The sequence below is a fragment of the Anomaloglossus baeobatrachus genome, chromosome 1, assembly GCF_048569485.1.
Source record: "Anomaloglossus baeobatrachus isolate aAnoBae1 chromosome 1, aAnoBae1.hap1, whole genome shotgun sequence".
Taxonomy (NCBI): Eukaryota; Metazoa; Chordata; class Amphibia; order Anura; family Aromobatidae; genus Anomaloglossus; species Anomaloglossus baeobatrachus.
The window spans coordinates 897,345,736-897,370,735 of record NC_134353.1 but is presented as its reverse complement, the minus strand read 5'-3'; the positions used below and the strand labels follow the sequence as shown (position 1 = coordinate 897,370,735).

General features: G+C 43.4%; 1 protein-coding gene across 3 annotated transcripts in view; it reads left to right on the top strand.

Annotated features, from left to right (window-relative positions):
* Nucleotides 1-25,000, top strand: part of UNC13B (unc-13 homolog B) — a 436,326-nt gene that overhangs the window by 177,867 nt on the left and 233,459 nt on the right. For 2 of the 3 annotated variants that reach the window (XM_075327042.1, XM_075327033.1), the window contains 3 exons: nucleotides 2,495-2,620; nucleotides 16,447-16,752; nucleotides 20,724-20,814. In XM_075327042.1, coding sequence (XP_075183157.1) covers nucleotides 2,495-2,620; nucleotides 16,447-16,752; nucleotides 20,724-20,814 — 523 coding nt within the window. The remainder of the gene's footprint in view (nucleotides 1-2,494; nucleotides 2,621-16,446; nucleotides 16,753-20,723; nucleotides 20,815-25,000) is intronic. The other variant, XM_075327051.1, reaches the window with a different exon arrangement.

The window sequence follows — 25,000 nt, the reverse complement described above, 5'->3', positions numbered from 1 at the left end:
TGCCCGCAGCATCAGCCTCTCTGCCCGCAGCATCAGCCTCTCTGCCCGCAGCATCAGCCTCTCTGCCCGCAGCATCAGCCTCTCTGCCCGCAGCATCAGCCTCTCTGCCCGCAGCATCAGCCTCTCTGCCCGCAGCATCAGCCTCTCTACTCCCAGCCTTCCCCAGGATCAGCCTCTCTCCTCCCAGCCTCCTCCAGCACGCCGTGCTCCTCTGCCGACACAGATCCGATCGCACACGCGCGCACACACACACACACACACACACACACACACACACACACACACACACACACACACACACACACCCCCGATCGCATACACTCACACACACCCGATCGCATACACTCACACACACCCGATCGCATACACTCACACACACCCGATCGCATACACTCACACACACCCGATCGCATACACTCACACACACACGATCGCATACACTCACACACACACACGATCGCATACACTCACACACACACACGATCGCATACACTCACACACACACGATCGCATACACTCACACACACACGATCGCATACACTCACACACACACGATCGCATACACTCACACACACACGATCGCATACACTCACACACACACTGACGATATCGCACATACGCGCTCACACTCACAACATCCGGAGATACCACATGCTTCTGGCCATGTGATCCTCCTTAGCCTCTCTCCTCCCAGCATCAGCCTTTTCGGTCCCCAGCATCAGCCTCTCTCCTCCCAGCCTACCCCAGCCTCAGCCTCCCCCAGCATCAGCCTCTCTTCTCTCAGCCTCCCCATCCCAGCCTTCCCCAGGATCAGCCTCTCTCCTCCCAGCCTCCTCCAGCACGCCGTGCTCCTCTGCCGACACTCACAGATCCGATCGCATACACTCACACACACTCACACACACCCGATCGCATACACTCACACACCCCCGATCGCATACACTCACGCACACACACATTGACGATATCGCACATACGCGCTCACACTCACAACATCCGGAGATACCACATGCTTCTGGCCATGTGATCCTCCGGCAGGTCCTGGAAGTTCACTGCACAGTATCACCGCCGAGAAGCAAGCGATATCCCAGGATGTTGTGAGTGTGTGGATGCGATGTGGTGTGTGTGAGAGTGAGTGTGATCTGATGTGTGTGTGTGTGTGTGTGTGTGTGTGTGTGTGTGTGTGTGTGCGCGTGCGTGTGTATGTTCCGCCGCTGCAGGACCTTGATGCGCTGGTAACTATGCTACCATGGTTACCAGCGTATCCCGTCCCCCGTTAGCACGGGAGCCCACACCAGCATACGGCGGCAACCCCAGCAATGCGAGGGTATGTGTCGGCTGGGTTGGCGACGTACGCTTATGTGGGCTCCCGGGGGTACAGTACTCACCTGGGAGTCGTGGCTCCGTGTCGGTCGGTTCGGGGAATGCGGGGGGCGGGGCCAGAGCGAGCGTTCATTGCGTGAGGGGGGCGGGGCATGGGCGAGTTGCCTGGGCCAGCGGCCAATCCGTGCGGGGGGCGGGGCCATGGCGAGCCCAGCGGCCAATCAGCTTTGTGTCACCGTAAGGACACAATTTTGGAGCAAGACAGACAGAATAAGGCAATTATATATAGAGATATATATATATATATATATATATATATATATATATATATATATATATATATATATATAACAACAGGAAGATGAAAAATCGACCGCAAACAGCTGCTATGCCAAACAATTTCTTTTTTATTCAAGCGTTCTTTTCATCGGTGCAGATAAAAATGCGGGAGGTGACTAGGATGCGAGTCCCTCCAAAGGACGACGGCCGTTTCGTCTGTAAGCCAGACTTCTACGGGTCCACTAGACCCGTAGAAGTCTGGCTTACAGACGAAACGGCCGTCGTCCTTTGGAGGGACTCGCATCCTAGTCACCTCCCGCATTTTTATCTGCACCGATGAAAAGAACGCTTGAATAAAAAAGAAATTGTTTGGCATAGCAGCTGTTTGCGGTCGATTTTTCATCTTCCTGTTGTTGGATCTCCTAGCTGCTCAATACCGACCAGCACGCTGCGCCTGCAAACCAGCGCTACATGGCAGTCATCAGCACGTGAGCCACTGAACTTGGAGGTAATCTGAGGGCAGGCGGTGCAGGACTTGTTCACTTGTTGCTACAATATATATATATATATATATATATATATAATATATTACACATTTCCTTTATTGAGGGGAGTTTTGTATTTTCACGTGACGCAATAGCCTATGCAAAAAATGAAGGCGGGTACACTGAAAACTTTTCGCTCACTTGACAAACCTTTATATTTCTTAACCTGTACACTTCTTTTCCTTACCAGCTGTTTGTTGTTTTTTTTTATTTCAATTTTGTCTTTGCGTCAGGGATGAGGTTCGCTTTAATGTCTTTATCTTTACAGTGCTCATAATGACCATGATCATATTACGACTTTTCCTCTACAGTTTTCCTACTTTCCTTTTTTTTCTCTTCCCTTCAAGGCGATACGATAGCGTAGATTCCACTGCGAATGGACGTCACGATCTAGAGTCTGCATCAGAATCTAGTCAGCTGACGAGCCGCCATTGTTCTCTAGAAAGCAGGCATTCTCTAGATCTGTCCGATAGGTGGGTCAACCTTCTCTGTGCCATGCTGTGTCCTTGGCTTGTACCGTGGCTATGTGCAATGTCGTAGTAGCTGCATGTCTTCAGGGTGCAATACACACTGGAGTGTAGTTGGCCTTGTTTGTGTATTTCTTTTGTTTAGTCCTAACATCGGAGGCTTCACGTGTTACATAGTTTTGATGATAAAATGAATGTTTTCCGCAGCAGCTTTGAGTCGTTTTGAATGTTATTCTTTCACCGTCTAATCTGTATAAACCTATTTTCCAAGCACAGTCCTAAAATTGCTTAATTTAGCCACATATTCTTGTTTCTCACCGTCGATTACTACGGTCTCTGTCGCTTCCCGTTTTCTTCACTGCAGATTTAGCAGCAGCAGATGAACAGTAGTCACAACGTTGGCATCACTACAGACTGTACGCCTGCCCAGTAATGACAAGGACTACATTTAATGACCAAAATCATGACATATATTCTGTCTTGTTTCTTAACCCTGATAATTAGTGTCTCCGTCACTTCCCGTTTTCTGCGCTGTAGATCAGCAGATGAGCAGTAGTCGAAACGTTGGCATCACTACGGACGTTATACCTGCAAGTGATGACAATGACAATTCTTAAAGCCAATAAACAAATTTCTTCCAATTTTTTAAACAAAAATTTTCATGACTTTGCCCAACAATGAACTTTTAGTTTCTGAAAACCCCTATGATATAAAAATTCCATCAGATTTTATTTTTCTTTTATACTATTCTGTAAAAAATTTTAAAAGAATTTTTCCACCTTTTTGGCCTTCATAGAAGAGTAAAATAAAAGGTCCCACTACCTAGTCTTTTTGATGCTTCCATACATCTGTTCTTACATGAAGAGATAAGTATTTGTGGTCGGAAAACTTAATTAATGGGGCTTCGGTATTAGACTACTTTCACATTACGTTTTTACTTGCGTTCAGTGGTCCTGTCGGGGCATACGTCCAAACCGCTCCTCCCCCACCCCGCAAAACGTGTTTTAGATGCATGTGCCGACAGGGCCATTGACTATAATGGAACAGACTCCGTTAGCGTGTGCTCTGACTTGCACCATTTTTGCACATATACGTTTTTCTGCAGGCGGACACCCGAATGTAGTAGACTACCCGTATATGCCCAAAAATGGTGCAAGACAGAGCACACGCTAACGGAATCTGCTCCATTTTAGTCAATGGCCCCGTCGGCGCATGCATCCAAAACACGTTTTGTGGGGTGTGGGAGGGGCGGTTCAGACGGATGCCCCGACGGGACCACTGAATGTAAGTAAAATCGCAATGTGAAAGGGGCCTTAGATAAAAAATGGATACCTTCTCCATAAAACAGCACTATACTTGTACAGGTTGTGTGTGGGGCTGGACCCCCGCTATGTTTAGTGGAGCCAAGCCACAATACCAGACACAACCTGGGCGTGGTGTTGTTTCTGCTTGAAAGTGGCCATATTTTCCTCATATTAGACATGTATCACTATTACAGTTTTTCACGTTTTTTTATTATCCATTAGTTTTATCTTCAAAACTCATTTACTAGTCCTTTATTGAGGCAATTAAATCCATGGTATTAAAAGTCCTCATCTAAATATATATATATATTAGTATGTGAAATGGTTGATATAAATGTATGCTTTTAGCATTTACATTTTACTCACACTATGTATGTATTGTAATTTGGCTGTTTGATACAACGGTTTGCACAGTTTTTTACGTCTTTCTTTCTGTTTTTGTCTTTTCTTTTGTCCACTCCCTTTATTCCATTTTCTTCCCGCTCTTTTCCTTTTGATCTCCAATACACCTAGTAGAAATCCCTCTGTAGTTAAAGGTAAAGTTAGGATCATTCCCGTTGAGACAGGTTCTATGGAAAAAGAGTGGGAAGACGAGTGTGAAGTAATAGGCAAGCAGCTGATAGAAGATTTTTTAAAAGAAAGCCAGAAGAACTGGCAGGAAACAAACCTTTCAAAGAAGAACATGGACCTTGAAATGAATGGAAGAGTAGGGACATTTATGTCTATTCAAAACCATATTCAGAAATCTGGTTTTGCTCAATACCCCGAGGAGTATAATACAATTGATAGACGAAAACTTAAAAAAAAATCTCGAATGAAAAAACGAGAAATAGAGGGTAATGGCTTATGCTCTGAAATGAATGTTCAATCCAAAAAAGATATTTTATGGTCCGACGGACCCTTTGAACAAAACAATGAATCTGTCGTTTCGTTTTATCCAATTTTACGACCTTATAAAAATGGTTTGCTGGTGAAGAGTGGGCGACGAAACCTTGACACGTGCAACTCCAGTAATGATGTGGTACACATACTACAGGAACTAGTTGATCGGAAGCCAGAAATTGGTCACAGTTGCTCCCTCGATACCCTGGAAGAGTATGACAGCAGTGCTTCTGATGGACAACCATGTTCACCAGTGTCGGATGATGATTTGGAAGAGCTAGCATTGATTTCGCAGTCTTGGGCTGGTCCCGGTCTGTTTCATGCTGGTAATGTTGCTATGACTCCTCTAAATTCAAATTCAATTAGTAGCCTAAAACCTCTCCATTGCAAAAATTCTTCCAGAGGACCTTTTAGTAAATATAGCTACCCCAACTTTAAACTTTCTCCAGTTGAAGAACCAACGGAAGAATATGTAGATACCATGGATGAGCTGCAATGTTTAGTTGAGTCTGTTTCAGAATATTTGGCCGAAAAGGAAGAAGAAATTAACAAGTTCCATACCTTACCGGTTAGTAAATTGACTACTGGCAGTGTAGCAAGCAAACCTACATCTACTGAAAAATTGGACAATGTGGCCAATAATGTAGACAAAGCAAACTTAAGTGCGGATAAATCAAACACAAGTGTTGAGAAGTCAGAATTGTCTCCTGAACCGAACCCAAGTGTTGATAACAAGTCGGAATCTACTCCTAAACCGAACCCCAGTGTTGATGACAAGTCAGAATCTATTCCTGAGTTATCTGGTATAAAAACTACTGTAAACTCTTTATTTAGCTCATTTACACAGAAGGTTGGCTCAGGGGCCAAACAAATCACAGCATCCGTGGAGAAAATGGTTTCAACCGCTCCTGAGAAACCAGAGCACCCCATCACTGGGGGAATATCGAAAATCTTTAGCAGTAAGTTTACTTTTGGAGGTAATTTCATGAATGCAAAAAGTAATGATGAGAAAATGAGTTCTGATAGTGCCAAGAAATGTGATATGGCACCTAGTTCAGGTCCCCAACAACAGGTACCCAATAAAACCCAGGAAAGTACTAATCAACCATCTAAAGGACATGACCATTCCTCTACATTAACTAGTAATACTCCCAGCAATTCTCTACAAAGCAACACTGTTAATTCAATTGATGTATCATCTTTGCCCATTTTAAAATCAGACTGTACACAAGAACACAAATTAGTCGAAAGTTGTCATTCACATGCTCCCCAAGTCTTAGAAAATAAAGAGGTCTTATGCAAGAAAATTACAAAAAAATTAAGTATGGAGGAGTTGACTCAAGAAACAAGTGGAAACTTGCCAAGTACTGTTAACAAATTTCATCAAAAACAAGCACCCAACACACATTTAACACTTGAGAACATTGAGTGTAGTTTGCCAATGTCCACAAGTAGCACTAAGGACTTAACATTGAGTGGTACCCATGGTATTGACCCAAAAGCGGACATAACTGAGGACTTCTCAAAGTCTAATAAAGAGTTTTTACACCCTTTAAGAAAGTCTTTCAGTCAGTTTTTTACCCAACCTTTTAATAGTACAGAAAACAATAAAGGCAACATAGAAAGTTCACGAGGCTTTAAATCTGAAACAGATATTCGAGAGAGTGATTCTTATGGAATAGGCAAAATCAAAATCCCTTTTTTCAATTCTTTTAGCTTGACAGGCAGAGATGAAGCTGAGAAGAGAAGTGAGGTTTCTTCTTTACCCAAGTTTTCATCTGTTGACAATGTATTTTCTACGGATATTAAAAGAGAAAAAAACAGAACTGAATCAGAAAATTATAAGAAAGAAGTAGCACCAGGTGCATTTGCATCTTTAGACAGAGCTGAAATGAAAAGCCATCAGCCTTTAGTAAGAATGGACTGTTCAAGAATATCTGATGAGAAAGTGAAATGTGACGTTGCAGGACCCCCACCGAGTCGACATGTAGAAAGTGTTCAAGGGCACAAATATGAAGAAAAAGACTTAATTTTCGGTCAAAAAACTTCTGATGGGAGTATACCGAAACCAAGCCAAAATGTAGAAAAAGACTCCTCTAAAGGCTTTATGTCCAGACTATTTACTTTTTCGCCTACTGAAACTGGATCTCAGGAAAACGTTAAGGAGCCCAAAAGTTCTGAAAGTAAAAAAACAACAGGTTTTCTATCAGGATTGTTTAGGTTTGCATCCAGTGAAAATTTATTAAGTAGCAAGGAAGTCTCCACCAATGATTTACCAGAAAACATACCAAGAGAGACTAAAAAAGATAATATGAATGAGATTTTGGGTGGCCGGATACAGAGTGAGGATTTAGGTATGTTTAGCAAACTTAAAAATCTACTACCCGTGAAAAAAGAAAGTGAAACTGTTGACAAACAGTCAGAGAAAGTCGATCGCTTAGATGAACCACAAAAACTTGTTAAAAAAGAAAGTAGAGAAAAACATCTTGGTCGTACGGAAAGCTGCTTGAGGGACGTTTCTGTCCAGTTCGATTCAGAAATGGAAGACTATGGTTTGTGTTGGGTGGATGATTTTGAAAGTGGCTTCTATCCTTGTGAGAATAGTTTAGGTTTGTCTACCTTTTGTGAAGGTTTGGAAGATAATAGAAGCCATTGTAGTTATGAGTGGGACTATGGTGTTACCGATTGCGGTATCTACAGGAATGCAAGAGAGTCAACCACTTGTCACATCAATGCCAAGAGAAATGATCTATCTAGTAATCGGATAGCTGTAACTGACTTAAATGGTGCAGTCATGAACTTGTGCAAGAAGGATGGAAATGACAACATGGACTGGGTATCCTTTTCACAATTGGAAGAGGGATTTATATACGCAAAGGATTTACATTTTGGCAGTGAGCAGTATAACCAGGACATTGATCTGATCTCTCTACAAACCGATGTCTATAGTTTATATGAAGGAATTCCCCTAGATTTGAGTTTTTCTTCTCAATACGACCACGCCCTTTGGAGCTTGATTGATTATAACTCTTTAATTCAGAATGAAAATTCCTTGTTTTCTCCCGACGAGTGCGTAGAATGGTTAGGATTACTAGAATTTGGTTTATGGTGGCAATCTGAAGAAGGAGACTGTGGATATTATATGTACAGTGATGGCATTTATATTTACTCCCTCTTAACTGATCCAACTGGGGAGTATGTCTATATCTGTACTCCAGACACAGAACCGTACTTTGACTATGAAGATTATTTAGAAACTGGTTATAATCTGTCAGACGACGCTGTCATCTTGTGTGGATTTAAGGTCCCCTTAAACAATGGAGAGCTTCCTTGGTTTGTTGTAGATGAACAAATGGATAGCCATAGTTTAAATAGTCCCCTTGACTTAGCATTACATAAAAATGATCACTTGATGAACTTGGAGACCTTTTCTCACATGTTTGAAGAATCTGTATATGCCCAACGTGACCAGCCTCTAGATTTTTCAACATGCAAGCTTCAAAAACTAAAAGTAGACCTTAGGCCAGATGGTGAAAATATCTTTGCAGATCATTATTCTCAGTGGCACCAAAAAGTAGAAGTTGTTGATTTACCCAAAGCAAAGCAAACGCCCAAACAGATTTTTGGTCAAAAAATTACTGAAATGCCCAAGTTTACTTCTACGCCAGCAGCCAAGGCTGACCCCATGTCACAGAGTGAACCACAGCCCACTGAAAAAAGTGATGTTAAGAAGATTTTATTCAGTCCTGTGTCCTCTTTGTTCTCCTCTCTTGGTGGTCTCCTGAATAAAAGTGAAAACCTCAATCATCCACCTACTGCTTGTACTGATCCGTCAGAGACAGTACATGAACGTACTATAAAGGGAGGAACATCTTTGCCTCTTGCTGATGTTGCCAGTCAGAGAAAACCAAAAAGTGATGACCTTTTAGATCATACAAAGATGCCCAATATAATGAAAAAACATTCATTACAAAGAACCCCGGAAGGTCCAAATTTAATCACCTCTGATTATTCTCAAAATCTAACTAAAGAACCTGGAAGAACGGATACATCTATTCCAAGACAGACTCTTCAGAAAAAAGACAGTTTTCGCAAGTCAAGCCAACAGCTTTCAGAAACCATGGATAATGCCCCATCACAAAGTGAGCCTGAAACAAATCTATTTAAGAGTGCTCTACAAATTTTTAACATCAGTGAAGGCAGCTCTGCCAAACCCAGTACTGATAAAAACACAACTTCTTCAGGCTTTTTGAACTTCTTCAAGGCTCAGATTGATTCTGTCACATCAAGTCCAACACCATCACAGGAGAATTTGCAAAATAAGAATTTGGAGGAAAAGACCAAAAGTAATAAAATCTCAGAAACCCCTTCGGAACAGAAGGAAACCACTGGTATATCATCTATATTTGGGTCTATAAGTGATCTTTTTAAAACCGAGCCTGTGACTAAGCCACCCTGTGAAGTCGTACCTACAGTAGATGACAAAAGTCAAGCTGATAAGTCTTTATGGTTAAAACGAGAAGATGTCGAAACTGGTGTTCTTCAAACATCAAGGAATAAACTACTAAAGAAACAAGATACTATCCAAGACACTAGTCTGAGAAGCTCCCTACCATCTACACCTGTTGTAGGTGACTCTGTCTCTTCAAGTGCGCCAGTTCCTAGAGATCTTCCACCAAAAAACTCTAATGTTCCTTCTACACCCATACATAAACGTTCATTGCCCACGATTCCTGTTCAACAATCTGTAAAACCAGAATTTGGTCTTAAGGAACAATCGGTAAAAATGCCTTCAGAGAATGTTTTTCAAGACCGCAAACCGGAGTCTCAAGCTAGTACACAAATAGGGGAGAGTCTATCGCAGACTGCCAGCAATATTTTTAATTTTCTCAGTAAATCAGTCAAATCTGATCCCACTCCTGTAGAAATACCAAAAACGCAAACCAAAGTGCCAGAACCTCAGACTCTGTTTAAAATGCCTACTTTTTTCTCTTCACCTAAGCCCAACGTTAGTGAGAAACCCCCACCCAGTACTAGTACGTTTTCTAACCTTTTTGGCTTTTCTTTGTTTGAGGAGCCAAAGACCCCTGCTCCTGTTATACCAAAAACACAAACACCAATGGACAATCGCATTATAAATTCTGCACAGAAACAGAAGACCATACCAGATTTTCAACAGTACCACCAGCAAAATGAGTTTAGAGACACTGTTACTACATTAGAACAACCATATTTGCAAGATGTCGCTCCATCATACGATCCATCAGTTCAGGTAGATAGTACACTGAACGAACCCTGTGTGATTGACGATAGTACGCCACCGGATGAACAATATATTTATACTAATAGAACAATCCTTGAATCATGTGATCCAGACAATGGTTTCTTGCAGGAAGATTATGAAATTGATATAACTCCTGAAGAGCCCGAGTTCCAGAATGAGTTTCTGCAACAGGAGGAATATGAATATGAAAATGGTAAGATGGTAGAGGAAAGCGAATATGTGTCCGATTCAAAAAGTGAACAGCTTGACTATTTTCCTGAAAATGTTAGCCAAGTGAGTGGTGGTGACTATGCTGACAGCTCACTATCTAGTGTAACAGAACCTTTTATCGAAATGACACCTTCCGTTTCAGAAATGTTTCCTAGTGTTAACCTAAACGAAGAAGTGTTTGGTGCTGATGCCAAAATTTTAGATGACTCTAGCTCTCTCCTCGGAGAGCAGGAATCCGTTTACATTGGAGCTCTGAGCAGCTTTGGGTCAGATAACGAAATCCTGTTAAAATCCCAAAACGATGCATATGAATGTCAGACTAGTTCCAGTGACTTAGATTTGCGAAACGAAGAACAAGTTCCAAAGGAATATGAATTTGCGCAGAGTAACCTCGCTCCTTCACAGCCAGCAATAGAAAAAGCACCTATTTATACACCTTCAGATCAACCATCCTCTTCAAATACATTCAAGGAACCTGAGCAGGAGAAATCGGTGTTTGACTCGTCAGTTGAAATGTTTTCTAGCTTTATGTCTAAAATCAGTGTGTTTTCCACAGCGCCCAATGAGCCCCAGAAACCTACATCCAGCTTTTTCTTTACCCCTCAGCCTGCGTCCTCTTCCATGCCTAAGAAAACCTCATTGTTTGGATTCTCTTCTTCTACAACTTCTGCTCCTCAGGCAAGCACATTTTCCAGTGACTTCTTTGGTATGTTTAAATCTTCTAGTGAAGTGACCAATAAACCACCTGAACCAATGGTGCCTGCCAGTAGAAGCAGCAATCAGTCCAAATCAGCTGTTGAGCCAAAGAGCAATTTGATAAAACCAACTGATATGGCCAGAGGGCAAACTCTTGTACCTCATCTGAAGACAGAGCAAGAATCTGTTTTGACAGCTGAGACTTGTAAGGTGCCCAATGAAACTGGCAACGTCATTCAAGCTAGTGATACCATAACTTTAAAGGAAAGTGAAGTGGATCAGGCTCTCAATGAAGAGGAAGCAACACACCCAACTGTTTTATCCTCAGGCACCCTTAAGTTATCCGATGTGGCCTCTTTTAATAAGGTGGATGATGTATTGACTCGCCCTTCAGAATTGAGGCTAGCTCCTGATGACTCTTCCATAATTTACCAGGACATAAGTAGCAATGAACCTCCTAGATCCTTGATTAAGCAGCCATCCCTTCCAGAAAGCTCTACCGATGTGGTTAGCCAAGGTACTACAGAGACCCATTTAGGTGAGCCGAATAAAGTACAACATGTAAATGGTCATTATAATAGCCAGTCACCTGTGTTTGGAAATATGGAATGGTCATTGGCTTGGGAGATGGAATCCAAAAAAGGTCCTCCTAAAGTTGACTCCTCTAGGCTACCAGTGATCATGAAAACCAGTGCCGATGACTTATCTTTAAAAGAGGAGTACAGTTCTACATATTCAGATGAAGCCTCAAAATTAAATGGAGATGCAGTAGTTTCTGGACAGTTCCTACTACAAACCAAAGAGACCTTGGATGTGTGTTCTGTCCACTCCGAATTCTCTAGTGCTCCAACAAATGTTTTCGATGAGCATCAAACCAAAGAACACGTGATCAGCCCAAGTCCCTCGCCTCGTTTGAACATTTCATTGGGAAGTCTAGAAATAATGTCTGCGAGTTCTTTGGACGATCAAGATCAGTCGAAGAGCAATGACCTCTCATCAGAATCTCAAGTCTGCACTACCCCTTTTGCCAAAGAGGGAGCAAAATCGAAAAAAAGGGAACCAAGGCCAGTTATCTGGGCATAATAAATGGTGTCCACCACGCGGCCATTTATGATGCACTTTAGAATTGTTGATGTGTTGCTTGTTCTCATGTGATGAAGGCCCCCGCTATTAACTCAAGAGCCATAGCGTTAGATTATGTATTAGTTTTAGTCGTGACTATGGCAATCCCAACCCTCGGCTACTAAAATGTTTGGTCTGCCTCACTTTTCATTTGTTGTGTTTACCCAGTTATTTCGCGACCACCCAATCTATCTGACCACCGATCGTTTTCTCCACGAAGAACGTTAGTGGGTGAAAATCATATGTGGTCAAGATCCTAGCTCAAGGACACTCATGACCAATGTAGGAGAACAATCTGCAAGCTTTTTTAGTAATTACTAGGTTCTTCTAAATTGCTTTTTTTATGCGCCATGGAATTTCAAAGTGCCCTTGTCTAGGAGCCTTTCCTCGTATTTTAGTGATGTCTGATTATTGAAGCTTCGATGTCTGTCCCCATCTTGCAAATATATGTAGCTCTTCCATCAAGAGGGTATTAAGAAAATGGTTGTCATGGTTAAAACCAATGAAGTTGACAGTTGCGTGAAAATTAACGTGAAATGCCATTTTATGCAAAAGGTTCCTTTTTAACAGGCAAACTTTGCTTCCGCATTTAGACTTGTGGTATCCAACCTGTCGATCTCCACTCTGGAGAGAATGGTGGGTATCTGGGCATGCCGGGGTTCAAAGACCATAATGGGGGGAGATCTTTTACCTCTTCAAAATATTTTGACCCAAAATGTGGCTTTGGATTAGATCTCTCAATGTTAAATGTTAAACGGAGCACAGTTTGCAATGTAGTCACATTTTCTTGGTGCCCTCTTCTAGTATTATGCTTTTCGTAATGATAAACTGTGAAAGTTTTGGTCCGGTACTGTACGTCAAGCTTTTTGTTTTTTGTTCTTTAATGCAAGTCTATAAAGGTATGGCAAAATATGCAGAACTCCGTTAGGAATTTTACGTGACTGTGTCCTACTGAGCAGGGAGATTAAAATAGGAGAAATCCTGAAAATGCATGCAAAGGTATTACAAGGGTAGGTTGTGTTGATGCTCACAGAAAGGTGCCCCCTCCCCCTAACACAAGTTGCCCCATTCTATGTCCTATGCTTGACTTGTTCTCTTCACATAGGCAGGAACAATGCAGCATATTTTTCCACTGCAGATCCACAGCACATTTTACTGCAAACTACTCTTTAAAAATGGTCAGCTGTAGATAGCCATAAAGGTTGGATGATAACTCTTTAAAAATGGTCAGATGTAGATAGCTATAAAGGTTGGATGATATGCTATGCCCATTAAATTGTAATCGGTCAGCAAGTTTTTGCTATGTATTCTGACAGCAGCATGATGTAGGGACAGCGACCCTGATTCCAATGATGTATCATTTAGTTTACTGGATGCAGCAGTCAGTTTTATTTTCTGTAGATCTAGCAGAGCTCCGAATGTTGAGCGCTGTAAAAGGGTATGTGCCCATGTTGCAGATTTTTTTTCTGCACATAAAACAACATCTCTTGGCAGGAAAAATGCTGTGGCAAAAACACTCCTTTTTGCCTCCCTTTTTTTCCCATGCCTTTTTGCCTCCCTTTTTTTCCCATGCCTTTTTGCCTCTTTCCCATGCCTTTTTGCCTCCCTTTTTTTCCATCCCTTTTTGCCTCCCTTTTTTCCCCATGCCTTTTTTCCCCATGCCTTTTTGCCTCCCTTTTTTCCCCATGCCTTTTTGCCTCCCTTTTTTTCCCCATGCCTTTTTGCCTCCCTTTTTTCCCCATGCCTTTTTGCCTCCCTTTTTTTCCCCATGCCTTTTTGCCTCCCTTTTTTTCCCATGCCTTTTTGCCTCTTTCCCATGCCTTTTTGCCTCCTTTTTTCCATCCCTTTTTGCCTCCCTTTTTTCCCCATGCCTTTTTTCCCCATGCCTTTTTGCCTCCCTTTTTTCCCCATGCCTTTTTGCCTCCCTTTTTTTCCCCATGCCTTTTTGCCTCCCTTTTTTTTCCTATGCCTTTTTTGCCTCTTTTTTTTTCCCCATCCCTTTTTGCCTCCCTTTTTTTTCCCATGCCTTTTTGCCTTCTTTTTTTTCCCATGCCTGTCTGCCTCCCTTTTTTTCCCATGCCTTTTTGCCTCCCTTTTTTTCCCCATGCCTTTTTGCCTCCCTTTTTTCCCCATGCCTTTTTGCCTCCCTTTTTTTCCCATGCCTTTTTGCCTCCCTTTTTTTTCCCATGCCTGTCTGCCTCCCTTTTTTTTCCCATGCCTTTTTGCCTCCCTTTTTTTTCCCATGCCTTTTTCCCATGCCTGTTTGCCTCCCTTTTTTTCCCCATGCCTTTTTACCTCCCTTTTTTCCCCATGCCTTTTTTTCCCCATGCCTTTTTTTCCCCCAAGCCTTTTTGCCTCCCATTTTTTTCCCATGCCTTTTTGCCTCCCTTTTTTTCCCATCCCTTTTTGCCTCCCTTTTTTCCCCATCCCTTTTTTCCCCATGCCTTTTTTTCCCCATGCCTTTTTTCCCCATGCCTTTTTTTCCCCATGGCTTTTTGCCTCCCTTTTTTCCATGCCTTTTTGCCTCCCTTTTTTTCCCATGCCTTTTTGCCTCCCTTTTTTCCCCATGCCTTTTTGCCTCCCTTTTTTTTCCCATGCCTTTTTGCCTCCCTTTTTTTCCCATGCCTGTCTGCCTCCCTTTTTTTTCCCATGCCTTTTTGCCTCCCTTTTTTTTCCCATGCCTTTTTCCCATGCCTGTTTGCCTCCCTTTTTTTCCCCATGCCTTTTTGCCTCCCTTTTTTTCCCCATGCCTTTTTGCCTCCCTTTTTTCCCTATGCCTTTTTGCCTCCCTTTTTTTTCCCATGCCTTTTTGCCTCCCTTTTTTTTCCCATGCCTGTCTGCCTCCCTTTTTTTTCCCATGCCTTTTTGCCTCCCTTTTTTTTCCCATGCCTTTTTCGCATGCCTGTTTGCCTCCCTTTTTTTCCCCATGCCTTTTTACCTCCCTTTTTTCCCCATGCCTTTTTTTCCCCATGCCTTTTTTTCCCCATGCCTTTTTTTCCCCCATGCCTTTTTGCCTCCCATTTTTTTCCCATGCCTTTTTGCCTCCCTTTTTTTTCCCATCCCTTTTTGCCTCCCTTTTTTCCCCATGCCTTTTTGCCTCCCTTTTTTTCCCCATGCCTTTTTGCCTCCCTTTTTTTCCCCATCCCTTTTTCCCCATGCCTTTTTTCCCCATGCCTTTTTTTCCCCATGCCTTTTTTCCCCATGCCTTTTTTCCCCATGCCTTTTTTTCCCCATGGCTTTTTGCCTCCCTTTTTTTCCATGCCTTTTTGCCTCCCTTTTTTTCCCATGCCTTTTTGCCTCCCTTTTTTTTCCCATGCCTGTCTGCCTCCCTTTTTTTTTCCCCATGCCTTTTTGCCTCTTTTTTTTTTTTGTATGCCTTTTTTTTAATGTATTGAGACAGGGAAAACACTTAGAAAAAACACACAATGTTAATTGTTTGGTGTAGTTTTTTTTCTGCACTAAAATCTACAAAGATAAAATTTGCAGTGTGGGCACAGCATTTCAGGATTTTCATAGACTTTTCTGGGATACGTTTTTTTCCTTGCAGTATTGATTAAAATCTGCAAGAAAAAAATGCATGAAAAAATGCGGCACACAGCCTACATTGTATATTGAAAGTTGCAATTTGAGGTATATGGAGGTTAGAACAGGAGGCTTGTCCTGCAGTGATAATTTCCTGCTGATAAAACACTGATTTTATTGAAACAGCAAAACACAGCCCAGTACATAACACATTCCTGGAATCTGGTTCTTTGCTCCTACATCACGCTGCTCTTATATTACATAGCAAAAACCTACCAGGTTGCCTTTTACAGAGGCAACCTATCCCTTGAAGTGTTTTCTGTATATGAAAAGCCACGTTAGACACAGCTTCACCTTGTTCACTTTCTAGCTGCATATACCTGCAGTAATATTATATTTTAATGCCACGGGATTTTTCTGTCAATTGTCTTCCATTAAAAAAAACTTCATCACATTATTGTCACATCCATGGCGGACAACATTAAAGCGTACCTAACAGACAGGATCCATTATCCCGGATTCATAGGAAACAGGGGAATTAGTCACTCCACTAACACTGAATAACTTGTCACCACTGTTGTTAATCTGGCTGTGTCGGACTACTTACTAAGCACTAAAATGAGCATGCAGAATTATGAATGCAGCTCCGGAGGTGACCAGAGTTTATTAGTATATTTTGAATAACATGTTTCCTAATTCATTATTTAACTATCTTTCTGGTGTTCTGCATTTTTTCCATACAGCCTTGTTTTAGTAGTATGTTGGTAAAGGTTCAGTTCCTCAGGTGATAATTTGCTCTCTGATCCCCACAGTCCTGCTGGGAGTAGTCGGTACGGCTCATCTGGTAATGTCAGCCAAGGGAGCTCACAGCTGAGCGATTCTGACCATTATCATGAGAGCCTACAGTCTCTGGACATGGAAGAAGAGCGGCCCGATCCGAGCTACAGCTTTGGTGGTTCTGCTAACCAGAGGAAGAGTGACCAAGAATGGTACAATGGCCATGAGCCCAAGAAACAAGGCGAACCTCAGGGAGGCGAGGCACAACTGGAAGACGTGACCGCCAAATCACCCCAAGAGCTAGACCGCACCAAAGATGTTCTGCTAGAGAAGCGAGGGAGGTCAGTACTATCTGCCATTACCTCTAATACTCAATTATGTATGGTAATTTTCGACTGCATCTCGTAAGAAAGGCTTAGATACACCGGCGCAAACAGGTAGTGTCACCCACAAGAGGCTTAGATACACCGGCGCAAACAGGTAGTGTCACACACAAGAGGCTTAGATACACCGGCGCAAACGGGTAGTGTCACACACAAGAGGCTTAGATACACCGGCGCAAACAGGTAGTGTCGGACATGAGCAGAAGCATAGATACATTGGTTCAATAGCGAGATATCAAATATCAGAGGTTTCAATGCACAAAGTCATAAGCTGGTGCATCTAAGCTCTATGTGCACATGGTCTTATCAAACACCATAGGAATGAAAGCAATATCCGAAGGAGCACACTTTTTCAAATGAGAGCCCAAGATACAATACACTGACTCAGCAGCAGCACATTACACAACTATAACTTGGATACAACAGAAAATGGGCAGTATCACACTTAGGAGGCTTAGATACATTGACTCAGTAGCACAGTTTTGCACATAAGAGGTTTTAAAGGGGTTGTCCAGACTTGGTTTGCAAGTCTGCAGTCACTCTTGTGAAACCTCAGTGCGCAGTATGCGTGCTGTCAGGATTCAGCAATGCCGAAAGTGAGCAGTCATGTGGCCGCAAGTATTCAATTTGCACACTTCAGGCACAGTATGACTAGATGAATCTACCAAGCAAATTGCATACTTGTGGTCATGTGCTCCTCTGCTTTTGGCACCTGCATCGAAGAATCCTGATAGCATGCACACTGCGCACAGTTAGAATTCGCAAGTCTGCAGTCATAGTTGCTGCAGACTTGTACCCCAAGGGTAAATATATAAGCTCATCAGATAATTTCTGACATAAAAATGTTATATACATAATACATAATTTCTTTTGAGAAATTCCTATTAACACTGGCAGACATAAAAAAAAAACAAAACAAAAAAAAAAAAGCCCCTGTGAATTTATGGGCCCTCTTCAGTTCAATGACTCCTCAAAATGCACAACTCCACCTGCATCGGAGGTACAGATGGGCTCCTGTGTGGCAGCACCAATGATATGTCCACCCCTGCCTATTTAGTTTTTTATTTATGGAATCCACCATTTAGAAAGAGGGATGTCACAGCTCACCTCCTCCCCTTCTTGTACAATGGCTGATAACACCAATCTATACAGGAGATAACACAGGATCGATAATTCACAATGTGAGATCACAGCTCACCTCTTCCTCCTGTACAATGACTGATAACATCTCTGTATACAGGATTTAACACAGGATGCTCATATACTGCTGTATATAGAGTTATATGGAAAAAATACAAAAAAATCATGAAATGTATGAAAGATCAAATGAAAAGTATTACCCACAAGTGACAGTGTACCCAAGCCATTTATGTAATACTGCCTGATGAGGCACTGTATATATGGCTTAGATACACCGGTTCGCAAGATAGAATCACAGGCGATACGCTTATATACAAATAATATTAGACATTACAGATTAATTCCACAAAGGCAGTGAGGGCCCTACTACTAGCTAACAATCTATTAGGGAACTGGACTGGTAAAAAATAAGAGTATCTAAGGGTCAGATTCTGAGAAAAGTTAGGTGAGGTTTCATGTCAAGGTTAAAACTGCAAAATATCACGATTGTTTGGGGTAGAGCATTCCAGAAAACTGGTGCAGCTTGAGTGAAGTTTTAGAGATCGGAGCTGGAGGTAACTATAATGGAAGATGTTTTAGATCAGTATCTAAGTTCAGAAGGCGCCTGTGACGTGACCTCACTAAGGATGGAGGCCTGCGGCATCTTTTGGGCTGAGCCGGGGTTGGCGCTCAGGAGACATTTGCAGGAGTTTAGGGCAGATATGTCAGACCATCAGTATTCTTGCAGCGTCTGTAGTAAGCAGACGCCCGCACGCTGTATTTGCAGAGTAAGATGAAAGCTTTCGCTCTAAGATTGTTCCCTGCATCAGGCTTATAATCTAATAATGGCTGCGGAGGACAAGTCCTGTACGGCTCATTCTCTTTTAATCCGACTCCGAGCCGAAAACAGCAACAATGTGAAGTTATTAAAACAAATTTGTTCCAGTCGTCTTGTGCGGAGTCTGTCCCGGCGCCGCGCTCCTCTGGATGGGTTTTCTTATTCCTTTTATTCTCTTTTAATCTCTCTAACATAAGACGGCCGCAGATCCCGATTAACACGTTTTACTTCTCAGCCGTTATTTCTCTTCCATCCTGCTGGGCACTCTCACCGCATGTCATGTTGCAGCAGGGGTCCGCGTACAGCTGCACAGCCCACACATGGTGGGTGGACAGGACATTTGGCAGGAGGGAAATCCATGCATTAGATAACGTTTCCTCCCAGACGTCTTCATGGTCTGATAAACTGGATGGATTTGCCTCCATTAAAGCTCTTCCTACAGGAATATACTTCAAAGTAAAGGCTTACTTTCTTCCTTCTGACAACAGTTGCTTGTGTTCTTTTAAAATATACACAGAAGAAACTTGGACCACCTAACAGTATCCTAGCTTCCCACTACAATGCCTCCTATGCCTGCCCGCTAATGTCTGCCCACTACAGGCCTCCGCATACCTGTTTGCTACAGTACTCGTCCTAGTGTGTGCCCACTACAGTGCTCTCCAAACATGTCTGGTGCAGTGCACCTACAAATGTGTGCACATTAGTGTTCCCAATACCTGCCAGCAACAGTGTTCCTCCTAGCGTGTGCCTACTACAGTGCTCCTCCTAGCGTGTGCCTACTACAGTGCTCCTCCTAGCGTGTGCCCACTACAGTGCTCCTCCTAGCGTGTGCCTATTACAGTGCTCCTTCTATCGTGTGCTTACTACAGTGCTCCTTCTAGCGTGTGCCAATTAGTGTTCCTAATACATGCACACTACAGTGCTCTTGCTAGTGGGTGCCCACTACAGCACTCTCCAAACCTGCTTGCTACAGTGCTCCTCCAAATATGTAGCCACTACAGTACTCCTCCTAATGATATTTATGCCCATTAGTATTCCCTCTACCTGCACACTACAGTGCTTCTCCAAGTGTGTGCCTACTACAGTGTTCCTCTAAATGTGTGCCCATTACAGTGTTCCCAATACCTGCCCTCTATATTGTTCCTCATAGTGTGTGCTCACTACAGTGCTCCTAATATTTACCTGCTACAGTGCTCCTCCTAGTGTGTACATACCATACCGCTCCCCAAACCTACCTGCCACACTACTACTACCTGTAAATGTGTCCCCATTATTGTTCCCAATACCTGCCTGCTACAGTGCTCCTCCTAGTGTGTCATCACAGTGCTCCCCAAACCTGCTTCAGGGCTCCCCCGTAACTTGGCGCCTTGCGGCAGGGCTCCCCTGTAACTTGGCGCCTTGCGGCAGGGCTCCCCTGTGACTTGGCGCCTTGCGGCAGGGCTCCCCTGTGACTTGGCGCCTTGCGGCAGGGCTCCCCTGTAACTTGGCGCCTTGCGGCAGGGCTCCCCTGTAACTTGTCGGCTTGCGGCAGGGCTCCCCTGTTCCTTGGCGCCTTGCGGCAGGGCTCCCCCATAACTTGGCGCCTTGCTGTAGGGCTCTCCTGTAACTTGGCGCCTTGCGGCAGGGCTCCACCGTAACTTGGCGCCTTGCTGCAGGGCTCCCCTGTAACTTGGCGCTCTGCGGCAGGGCTCCAATTTAACTTGGCGCCTTGCGGCAGGGCTCCCCTGTAACTTGGCGCCTTGCAGCAGGGCTCACTATTTTCAGCCTGTAAGTAAATAAATTGCTCTGGAATCGGTAGGGTCTCAATTCTAAACAATTACATTTAACTATTACAACTACATACTACGAATCTATAAGTGCTAATGCACTACTGATCCCAGCATTACCATTACCCGGATATTCCTATACTCAACATTGTAGTGTTCACATTTTGTTGCAATGTTCTTAACTTGTGACTTTCTTCCCCGCGCAGCTACCAGGAAGATGTCGGGCCTCCTCCTTTCTCCCCTGCCAAAGCACGCTGGCTCCGAGCTATTAATAAAGTGCGGGTGCAGATAAACGAGGTAAGAAGAGAACGCTGTTATTATTTCCTGTTTGTCCTGTCCTTCGTTCCAAAGTTCCCCGGTGATTGCATCTGTCACCTCCATTGCGGAGATCTGCACGGACCGGATTTGCTTCCTTACAAGCCATAGGAATCTGATGATGATCCTGCGGGCGGAGGAGCAATGTCTGAGAATTCAGAGCCGTCAGCAGCGTCTGTATGGTGCTGCCATATACCGGCATAAAGTATATATTTGGGATTTCATATTATACGAATACAATTAGTCCATATCAGACTGAATAAAAAAAACAAAAATATCCAAGAATGTTGCAACGTAATAAATTCTCACCGATCATTCCCCGTTCCCATTTCATCACGTTTCGGCTCCCTCTCTGATCTATGCACCTTATGCTTGGTCCGGGCAGACACGTGACTGCTGCAGCCAGTTATTCCCAGTACTGGTGACCAAATGGTTCTGTACTTTCTACCCAGTCCTAGTGGTCATGTGACTCCTGCAGCCAATCACTGGCCACAGCGATGACCAGCCTGCTATAGTCACTGATTAGCTGCAGTGGTCACGTGTATGAACTGAGCTGGAAGTACAGGATTGATGAGGGACCCGGAAAGCCTAGGAATGAAGGTAGCGAGGGATCAGTAGGGTAATTAATAATATTTTTTGATATTTCAGTAAATTTACTTATTTTTTTCTAAAAATATCAGGTACCAATTCCATTGTCATGTTATCACCCTTCGCCTGTACAGAACCGGAGTCACTGCCTCTATTATACCACAGTGCTACATTCCCAGTGTTTTTAGTCTTCAGAGCATACATTTCCCAGGGCTTTCTGCTTGTTCGGTGTCTGTAGAGATTTTGCTGCAATGCCTTTTATGATAAATGTATTTTCTATATTTCATTAATATGCAATAAAAAAAACCTCAGCTCAGATCAACTGCTATGTCTTGTCAAAAAGCATGTTGATTGTAAAAGTCACCAGATTTTACAGTACTGACTGCATGCAATGTTAAATAGGTCTCTTAGTCCTGATGAAGCTGGTGTATTTACGGTACTTTTAAAATCCATGTCTGAATGGCTGTATAATTCTTAATGAAGGGTTAAACTCAATCTCCACACACTTACACTGACTGAGGACCAGTCAGTTCTTGGACCTGATAAGACTGGTGTATTTACTTTTAAAAATCCATTTAAGAATGTCTGTGTCATCCTATAGTATTTTATGATTCCACCAATCGAATGAGAGAGCTTATGAGTCTAAATGTATTTGTTCTCTACCCACCGACATCCTGCAAGCTACAGCTTGATAGCTTGATTTGATTGGTCCTCAGTGTAAGTGGGTGGAGAATCAGCAGCTAGAGCAGATAGCCTGATTGATTGGTCCTCAGTGTATCTGCTGCTGATTCTCCACCCACTTACACTGAGGACCAATCAGGCTAAGTGGGTGGAGATTCAGCAGCAGATTGAAGACCTGTCAATCAGGCTATCTGCTGCCGATTCTCCGCCCACTTAACCAAATTGGTCCTTAGTGTAAGTGGGTGTTGAATCAGCAGCAGATACACTGAGGACCAATAAATCAAGCTATCTGCTGCTGATTCTCCACCCACTTACACTGAGGACCAATCAGGCTACGTGGGCGGAGAATCGGCAGCAGATAGCCTGATTGACAGGATTTCAATCTGCTGCTAAATCTCCACCCACTTAATCTGATTGGTCCTCCGTATATCTGCTGCTGAATCTCCACCCAATTAGCCTGATTGGTCCTTAGTGTATCTGCTGCTAAATCTCCACCCACTTAACCTGATTGGTCCTCCGTATATCTGCTGCTGAATCTCCACCCAATTAGCCTGATTGGTCCTTAGTGTATCTGCTGATAAATCTCCACCCACTTAACCTGATTGGTCCTCCGTATATCTGTTGCTGAATCTCCACCTAATTAGACTGATTGGTCCTTAGTGTATCTGCTGATAAATCTCCACCCACTTAACCTGATTGGTCCTCCGTATATCTGCTGCTGAATCTCCACCCAGTTAGCCTGATTGGTCCTCCGTATATCTGCTGCTGAATCTCCACCCACTTAACCTGATTGGTCCTCCGTATATCTGCTGCTGAATCTCCACCCAATTAGCCTGATTGGTCCTTAGTGTATCTGCTGCTGAATCTCCACCCACTTACACTGAGTACCAATCAGGCTAGGTGGGTGGAGATTCAGCAGCAAATACACTGAGGACCAATCGGGCTAAGTGGGCGGAGAATCAGCAGCAGATAGCCTGATTGACAGGTCCACAGTATATCTGCTGCTGAATCTCCGCCCACTTAGCCTGATTGGTCCTTAGTGTATCTGCTGAAGATTCTCCGCCCACTTAGCCTGATAGGTCCTCAGTGTTAGTGGGTGGAGAATCAGCAGTCGATAGCCTGATTGACAGGTCCTCAGTGTATCGAGCTGTAGATGACAGGTGGTGGGTAGAGAACGAATACACTTAGACTCATGAGCTCTCTCATTCGATTGGTGGAATCATAAAATACTTTAGGATGACACAAGCATTCTTAAATGGATTTTAAAAGTAAATACCCCAGTCTTATCAGGTCCAAGAAATCTATTGGACATTTGTACTTGTTTAATCTGGTGATTGATCCAGCTCTGGAGTAATAATGCACCATGTAATATAGCGTCAGTACAAGATAAGTGGTATTTACAAAGGAACTCAATTTTTTTGTAGATTTACTTCTGGGGAAAAAAAATTATGGCAAGTTCTGTGTAAAATAATGGTCACCAATTTAATAAATGAGCTGCTCCTAGTAATTGTGTATCTTCTGCAGCTCCTGGGGGGTGTAGTGCGGGGGTCCCCACTGTGGGGCATTTGAAGAGGTAACAGTTAAAACATTAATTTGAATCAATTTAAAAATGTGCCCCCCGATTATCCCCTACTTGCTGGCCGTAGGTTTATACCTCCTAAAATGTGCGTGTCCCAGGAGGTGTTTTTTTGCCGTCTTAGGATTAACCCCCGCAGGTTTCCCCGCGGTGACTTGGCACGCAGCAGCCGTGGAGGCAGATTGCTCATCACTCTTTAAACCCTCCAAAGCTGATTTGCTCTCTGGGAATGTAAAATAATAATTTGTGATTACCGTGCGCTTGTCATTCTGCAAAGGGCAAATAATAACGATAATATTAAGCGTCGCCGGGACGAGGCGGCCGTGCGCTGTGAATAAATGCTTCGTGATTGCTGTGAAAGGGCTCCCGTCTCTGGGCCGTGCGCATGATGTAGCCTGGTATGCCTGGCCTGCTGGAACTTGTTGTCCTACAGCGGCTCCTCACTAGCTCAAGATATACAAGTGCTGCCCATTTTTGGATTTGTCGTATGAGCGCAGTATCATTTATTTTTCTTTATTTATCTTCATATGACTTAGGATAAAAGCCAATCCAGAATATCATTTTGCAGAAACGTGTTTCGAGCTATTGCCCCCTTATCAGCGCAAAGTAGGAGATCTGATTGGATCACTGTTGCAATTTTTCTCATGTGGACATCATGGAAACACAACAGACCCTATTATAGTTAACAGGGTCCATTATGTGAGACATCAGTCCTGTCCCCTGCATGGAATTACTTTTGTTGAACTCTACAGGACAATGGAATTTCTGACCTCGCATGTGAACTATTGTTTCTAATAGGTTTTTTGTAGGATATTCTAGATGGGAAACGGCTTCCAATATTTGTTAGTAACCTGTAGCTCTGTACATCCTGAGCCTCCTGATTCAGGAACAGAATGTCAGCAGAACCTGTTATTGTAAAATTTCCATTCCGAGTCTGTGGAAAGCTGGGTGGGCCGGCATGTGTTGCCTGTCTCCGCAGTGACCGCTATGACTTGTACATTTCTTCAGCTCGTGTCCCTATGATCTGCGATTGTCTCTGCTCCTGACGGCCTCTGTCAGTCCAGGACATGAGCCGCAGTAACGAGCTCTTCCTCCGCCCGCTCTAATAAATCTGCGCCTTCACATCGGACAAGGCCAATTGTACTTGTTTTTCCAGCGTCTCAGGGCTGCGGGCGAGCGAGGAGACGGCCTCATTAATATGATTTTGTAGAGCCGGTTCAATAAGTGCACATATTATCTGTGAGCAGCATCAGATCTGCCGGGGGACCAGGAGCAGCGACACCGCACAGAGGACAGCGGGGTACAAAGCCAAAAATGTGATAA